General features: G+C 40.1%; 1 protein-coding gene across 1 annotated transcript; it reads left to right on the plus strand.

Moving 5' to 3' along the window:
• Positions 1 to 1,371: 1,371 nt before the first annotated feature.
• Positions 1,372 to 7,846, plus strand: LOC128614557 (SH3 and cysteine-rich domain-containing protein 3-like). The gene is made up of 12 exons (XM_053635959.1): positions 1,372 to 1,388; positions 1,699 to 1,777; positions 4,119 to 4,275; positions 4,359 to 4,456; positions 4,908 to 4,989; positions 5,114 to 5,214; positions 5,310 to 5,370; positions 5,509 to 5,562; positions 5,699 to 5,771; positions 5,963 to 6,014; positions 6,830 to 6,967; positions 7,244 to 7,846. Exons 1-12 carry the CDS (start codon positions 1,372 to 1,374, stop codon positions 7,340 to 7,342), a joined length of 1,011 nt encoding a protein of 336 aa, XP_053491934.1. The 3' UTR covers positions 7,343 to 7,846.
• The last annotated feature ends 326 nt before the right edge of the window (positions 7,847 to 8,172 follow it).

The following is an 8,172-nucleotide window of genomic DNA, read 5'->3' on the forward strand; positions in this document are numbered from 1 at the left end:
GTTTCCATCAGGTCCTTCCACAACATTTCTATTGGATTAAGGTCAGCACTTTGACTTGGCCATTTCAAAACATTAACATTATTCTTCTTTAACCATTCTTTGCTAGAACAACTCATGCTTAGGGTCGTTCTGTTGCTGCATGCCCCACTTTTCTCATTGAGATTCAGATGTCCTGACATTTTCCTTTAGAATTCACTGGTATAAGTCAGAGTTCATTGTTCCGTCAATGATGGAAAGTCGTCCTGGCCCAGATGTAGCAAAACAGGCACAAACCATGATACTACCACCACCATGTTTAATAGATGGGATAATGTTCTTATGCTGGAATGCAGTGTTTTCCTTTCTCCAAACATAGCAGTTCTCATTTAAACCAAAAAGTTATATTTTGGTCTCATCCATCCACAAAACATTTTTCCAGTAGCCTTCTGGCTTGTCCACGTGATCTTTAGCGAACTGCAGAAGGGCAGCAATGTTCTTTTTGGAGAGCAGTGACTTCTTCTTGCATTCCTGCCATGCACAACATTGTTGTTCAGTGTTCTCCTGATGGTGACATGAACATTAACATGAGCCAATGTGAGAGAGGCCTTTATTAGCTTAGCGGTTACCCTGGGCTATTACACGTCTTGCTCGTGGAGTGATCTTTGTTGGTTGACCACTCCTGGAGAGGGTAACAATGGTCTTGAATTTCCTCCATTTGTACACAATCTGTCTGACTGTGGACTGGTAGAGTCCAAACTCTTTAAAGATGGTTTTGTAACCTTTTCAGGCCTGATAAGCCTCAACTCTTTTTCTGAGGTCCTCAGAAATCTCCTTTGTTCACGCCATGATACACTTCCACAAACGTGTTGTGAAGATCAGACTCTGATAGATCCCTGTTATTTAAATAAAACAGATCACTCACTCACATCTGATTGTCATCCCATTGATTGAAAACACCGGACTCTAATTTCACCTTCAAATTAAACTGCTCATGCTAGAGATTCACATACTTTTAGCATTTACAGATATGTAACATCGGATCATTTTCCTCAATAAATAAATGACCAAGTATAAAAAATGTTGTCTCTTTGTTTAACTGGGTTCTCTTTGTCTACTTTTATGACAATCTGATGTTTTAGGTCATATTTATGCAGATATATAGAGAATTCTAATTGATTCATAAACTTTCAAGCACCAATGTATAAGGGAAGGCTTTTTTATGTTTTGCTTGATGGTTAAATATGCTTTTCATTCAGAATTATCAGGTAAAAAAAAAAAAAAAATTAAAGATGCCTTGAATTAAGACAAGAATTAAGATGCCTTGATGTGTTTAATGTTACAGCGCCCTCTGCTGGTTGTACAGAAGTTTTACAGCTTATCTGATTTTCAGTCATGTCCCACTTTGACCAGTAAGTGTCCAACATATGACTCATTTTTTTCCATTCATATTGCACTCTATTGCAATATTCCATTTTGCAACCTAATCTCTATCCAATGTGTCTGTAGACTATGGACAATTACCCAGTAATAGAATTTTTACACATACACACCAACACAGTAGATGGGTTGTACTGGTGTACTCATTTGAGTTCATGTGACCATGTTGTTAAAGCCCAGTCTTAGATTATCAGAGATTATGCATCAATATTAAGCATCACCAAATACACTATAGTATCCTTTGACATAAGTCACTGTACTTCATCTTTTTGCTGCCCACAGATTGGATGACAAGGATTCCCTGGACCTCCATGACAATCCTGCTGTTCCTGACAACATAGTGAAGGAGGATAACACCACAGTAGGTTCAGTTCTCAGCCATGATGGCTTGTTTTACTTCTATGGTCTGCAGCATGGGCTTATTTAAATCATTGTTGGGGGAAATATTGTTGAAACGTTGTTGCTTTGAAATATATTAAATTTAGAAGCAAAATCAAACTTCATTCCTGTAATCTCTACTTACTGTAGATTGATATCAATCCCCGTAAGAGTTATTTCTATATTCCCATGTGTGGGAGCTCTGCTGTGAAGGAAATATCAAGTCAGGTACTGGACGGCATACTCGGGAGGTGAAAACAGATCACGGGCAGCAACAAGACTTCTTTGTATATTAGTCATCAGATGGCCTGGCCAAATCTCTAACATTTCAGGTTTAGTTCGAGTGTTCTATATCTGGGGTTCTCAACTTTTTGTGGCCAGAGACCCATTTAACAGTAAGATACATTGCCTGGACCCCTTCATGTGTTCCCATGAGCATTATTTAAGTGGGTTCAATAAACTTTTGAGATACAGAAAATATAGAGCTTTTTTTATTATTATTCCTGAACATTCCACTGACTCACTGACATTAAGTTGACATTATTTACAGGCTACTTGTTTTTGCGCTATTGAAGTTAAACCCATTTAATTAAAGTGAACAGTCTAACATGCAAAACTATAAGATCTCAATGGTACATACACTGTCTGGCCAAAAACAGTCACACACACTAAAACTTAGTTGCATCACCTTTAGCTTTGATTACAGAGTTGCATTTATTTTGGCCAAGATCTTGTATTGAGGATCTCCAGCACATCCCAAAGACTTTCAATGGGGTTAAGGTCAGGACTCTGTGGACTCTGTGTGAAAATGATTCCTCATGCTCCCTGAACCGCTCTTTCACAATTTGAGCCAGATGAATCTTGGCATTGTCCTCTTGGAATATTCCTGTGCTGTCAGGGAAGAAGATAAAAATTCAGTACTTTCAAGCTGACTTCATTTTATTGCTGCATAATGTTCTGAGCCTAGACCTGACCAACTGAAGCCATCGCTTCATGCGCTTCCTTTCTTACCCTGATTCAACCATGGCTTTGGAATAGGGTAAATCTGGACTCCTCAGACCACATGACCTTTTCTCCATGGCTCCATAGTCCAATCTTTATGCTCTCTAGCTAATTGAAGTCATTTTTATTTGATTAGCCTCGCACTGATTAAGCCACACAGCTTTTTGGTCTCAATCCTGTAAGTTCTCATCGCATTGCGCATACGGAAATGCTTTTACTTTCACTATTAAACATACCCATGAGATCTACTGTTGATTTTTTACGATGTGACTTTACCAAGCGTTTTAAAGATCTCCGATCCCCATCATTCAAGTTCATTTCTTCCTCAGAGTTGACACTTCACCGCTCTCCTTCCAGGTTTTAATAATGTGTTGGACAGTTCTTAACCTAATTCCAGGGATTTCAACAATCTCCTTGATTGTTTTCTTAGCTTGATGCGGGCCAATAATTTCCCCCTTCTGGAACACAGTAACATCTTTTCCATGACCACAGGATACGTCTTCCGACATGGTAGTTTAAGAAATGAGAAGCTACACACTGCATCAGTTAGGGTTAAAAGAATTGTTGCCAGCTGAAACATTAATCACTGCAATAACGATCCAATCATAAGTATTTGCTTATTTAAATCCAAACAGTGACCTTTGTTTTGGCCAGGCAGTGTATAAATTCACACTATAGGTTGTACTACGTGGTGTCCCAAAAGTCTCATATATAAGGGACTATGTTTTGATAGCACCACATCGCCATGTGCCTTCGTCAGTGGATGTTTGTGGACGTCCACTTCTCGGGTACACCGCAACACTTCCTGTCCTTGCCAGGCTTCCTGATATCAACCTTGCGACAGCTTCCTGATCCAGCCATGAGAACGATCTCAATACGTTCTTTTTTTTTTCAAAGACATTGTTAAAGTCTATCTGAAAAAATATATATATATATATATATATATATATATATATATATATATATATATATATATATATATATAATATAATACCAACTAAGTATGAAAAATTTTGGAAGACATTTTGCTAATAAGTGTTAATTTCCCCTATGTATGGAGACTTTTGGGACGCCCTTTAGAGGTCTGGACTTGTTGCATTTCTACTTTGAACAAGTCTTCCATGTTCACACCATGATGATTATTTTTCTCTCTCGTGTTATTTCTTCTTCTCCTATAAGACAGCAAAGCAGATTGTATCTTATAATAGAGAAGTTGGTGTTAACGCAGTCTTGTAATGGCACATGTGTGGCAGTGGGTTTTCTTCACAGTACAGTAGAAATAGATGTCACGCCTCTCACGGAGTGATTTTTTTTTCTCTCAGGTCTATTTTATCTATGATGAAGAGGTAGAGGAAGAAGAGAAAGAGAAGCCTCGCCCTCCTGAACCAGTTAAACCCATCAATGATAAACCACACAAGTTTAAAGATCACTATTGCAAGAAGCTCAAATTCTGTGACGTGTGCGCACGCATGATTGTTCGTAAGTGTGCTGGCTATGAACCAACATGGTATTGCTGTATTGGTTTGGCTCAGAGATGTTTACTTACCATTTTCTGTTTGCAGTTAACAATAAATTTGCACTGAGGTGTAAAAACTGCAAGACCAATGTTCATCATCAGTGTCGGAGCTACGTCGAGTTCCAGCAGTGCTTTGGGAAAATTGTGAGTAGTAATAATATGCTTGTTTCATATACACTAAATTTAATAATAAATGATCTCTCTCTCTGCGGGCGCACAGTGGCTTAGTGGTTAGCACTCACATTCGCCTCACACCTCCAGGGTCAGGGGTTCGATTCCCACCGTGGCCCTGTGTGTGCGGAGTTTGCATGTTCTCCCCGTGCTGCGGGGGTTTCCTTCAGGTACTGCGGTTTCCTCCTCCAGTCCAAAGACATGCATGGTAGGCTGATTGGAGTGTCTAAAGTGTCCGTAGTGTATGAATGGGTGTGTGAGTGCGTATGTGATTGTGCCCTGCGATGGACTGGCACCCTGTCCAGGGTGTACATCGCCTTGTGCCCGATGCTCCCTGGGATAGGCTCCAGGTTCCCCGTGACCCTGAAAAGGATAAGCAGCAGATGGTTGGATGGATGGAACTCTCTCTCTCTCTGTCTCTCAGCCTCCAGGTTTTAGTCGGGCCTACAGCTCTCCTCTCTACAGCAGTCAGCAGAATGCCACGGTTAAAGAGCTGCTTCCATTCTGTAATTGGTTTACCTTCTCAAATCTCAAACAGTCTTAATTTCTCTCACCTAAAGCCAGTCTGGATGTCCTATACTGTAGATGAAAACTGGCAGTTTTTTTTTTTTTTTTTTACTTTTTCTACAGCACAGTCTAACCGCACTGACCCCGTCTTTGAGACGCTGCATATTGGCGTTATAATGGCCAATAAGGAACGGAAGAAAAGATCAGAAGATCAGAAGAAAAATGTAAGGTGTCTAATGGCGTGAAAGACAGTGAAGAAGTGTTTGTAATTCATACACAACACTAGTGTGTATACTGGGAAACTTTTCTACTGTCCTAGATGATGATCATGGAAGAAGAGGAATCCCAACCTAAAGCCGAGGAAGGGGAAGGAGAGCGCTGTGAGTAATGATTACAGGTTGTAATTTGATGTAAATGCAAACAATGTTTAAATAAAAAGCTTATTCAAGTGTGCAAGTAAGTAAGTACGGGTACATGAGTGTGTTAGTAAGTGTAACGACATACACCACTCTGCCCAGGGAGCCAAGAGATGGAAAAGAAGGAGAAAACCACGGATGATAAGGTGAAGCCCAGTGCTTTGGGACAGCTTTATATTACCTGGGATGATGACATTTGTGGATTTAGGATCCCAAATGTAGACATAAATTCCGATTTCCCTGCATTATGGTGTGTTACAGATAAAGAAGCCTCAGCTGGGTAAACTTGGAGTCTTCTCTCAGTCACACTACTACTTGGCCCTGTATCGTTTTAAAGCCATTGAGAAAGATGACTTGGACCTGCAGTAAGTGAAAATGCAGACCAGTCTAGAACCCAGTGCACAATATTAATCCTGTTTTAATCCTATATTTAATATTGGCATTGAGTCTGCTGTGTGTGTATATCAGTATCAGTGCTTATCCTTGATTACCTGTGTGTATGTTTGTGTGTGTGTGTATGTGTGTGTATGTATGTGTGTGTATGTGTGTGTTTCAGTCCTGGGGATCATGTCACAGTGACAGATGATTCCAATGAGGAATGGTGGAGAGTAAGTATTTAATTACTGAATGTTAAACATAACACCATGGCCCTGTTGAATTCTCAATTCAGATTGCTCAGATGTTGAAACATTTTCTGTAACAGCAGCTCTGACAGTAGTTACAGCAAATTACAGGTTTATATTAATGTGCTCATTCTAATCTTATTGTTTCTATAGTACTTGACTTTTTAAATCAGTTTATGTGAAGCCACAAACAACCCCCCCCACATATATACAATATACACAATATTAGGCAGGTGGTTTTAATGTTATAGCTGATCAGAGTGGATTAATGCTCTATTTTTAGAACTCAAGCCTTTAGGTCACAGTAATGCAGTAGCCCTGGTTTGGAATCCAGTGCCTATCTAAGATCTACTATTATGATTAGGGGTGTAACAATACATTGTGACACGATGCGAAAATGTGTGATTCACATAGTGTATCTCAGTTTTCAATTAATAATGCATCTAATGCAGTTGCACTATTTGAACACCAGAGGTCCCAGTCTGCACAACCCATAAAATATATAGAAAGCATGCTGACTGATAGCTCTAGATTGCAACAGCTGACATGCATTATAAGTTATATGTTTACATGACCACGCTATAACGGTCAAAAAGAGCTCTTCGGTAGCTTTCAAAGAACACCATCCTCATGCCACTACGGTCTACAGTACCCAAGAACGAAGCAGCTGAACTACGGCATTTTAGCCGACTTTGGAGCTCTAATTCTGGTTCAGGCACTACTACAGATCTCTTCATGTTTCAAACAATCATTTCCATAAAATTTCTGGGAGAAATTATTAACAGCATGGTGGTGTGCAGGGTAGAAATGGAGAGAAATCTGGATTCTTCCCGGCAAACTACATCATCCGTGTGCGTGCAGGGGAGAGTGCCTACAAGGTGACACGGTCCTTTGTGGGGAATCGCGAGATGGGCCAAATCACGCTGAAAAAAGACCAGGTCGGAATTCTCTCACACATACCATACGAAACGTGTACACCCAAACCATACAAAACATGTACACCCAAAATACTAATAAGTTATGTAATGCTTTCTAAGAAATGCTGTTCTATCTACAGCATTGCAGCCTTACATTTTCTCTGCTGTGCATTTCACTAATTTAATATAAGAATTTGCAAGGCATACCAACTAGCCCTACCTGGAACGGTCAGTGACGCAGTTAGTTTTTGTTTTTGTGTTTCATTGTTAATGCTGAAACCACTGTACCTTCTGCAGATTGTGGTGAAGAAAGGAGAGGAGGTGAATGGCTATATGAAGGTCAGCACTGGGCGCAAGCTTGGCTTCTTCCCTGCAGACATTCTTCAGGAGATCTGAGAGTGTGTGTATGTGTGTATATGAGAAAGAGAGACGGTGTACCTGTATCTGCTTCTCTCAATGATTAGCATAATTATCTTCAGTGACAGGCTGCATGTGTGCTTACTTTGGGATTTGGCTAACATGGGTTTAAAAGCAATAAAGGGTTGATTAAGCTTCATTTGATCAGTTTTATGCAATTAGTCATGTCTTGTTATTTGGTCAGCAAATTTATAAACAGGTAAACACAGTAAAGTGTGTGTGTATGTGTAGAGGGGACAGGAAATGCAGTGGTCAGTGTAAAAGAACACAAAGTGCTGTGGTGGTTTTTGTCAAAATTGGCTTATTACAGTACTTGATGACACAATGTAGCACTTCTGCCTCATAACTCCATGGTCACTGATTTGATCCTGATCTTGGTTTACTTTCTGTGCGCATGTTCTTCCTTCCACTGTCCAAAACCTGAGTTTTATTTCACTGAGTTTTATTTAATGTAATTGGATGTAAAATTTGGGGATTAAGAGATTATAATCCCTCTCTGGTAGAAAAATGCTATTGCATTTACATTTATCTCATTTGGCTGATGCTTTTATCCAAAGCGACTTACAGTGGAAGGTTGTGGCAGCTTGGTGATGTTGGGATTGGAACTCAAGACCTTCCACTCATAAACCCAGTGCCATTCAGCCACTAGAGTGTTAGTGAGATCCGGCACTGATGTTGGGTGAGAAGACCTGTTCCAGTTCATCCCAGTGGTGCTCAGTGGGGTTGAGGTCAGCACTCTGTACAGACCACTTGAGTTATTCTACTCCAACCTTGGCAAACGATGTCTTCATGCACTTCGCTTTGTGCAC

This window comes from Ictalurus furcatus, chromosome 11, assembly GCF_023375685.1.
Source record: "Ictalurus furcatus strain D&B chromosome 11, Billie_1.0, whole genome shotgun sequence".
Taxonomy (NCBI): Eukaryota; Metazoa; Chordata; class Actinopteri; order Siluriformes; family Ictaluridae; genus Ictalurus; species Ictalurus furcatus.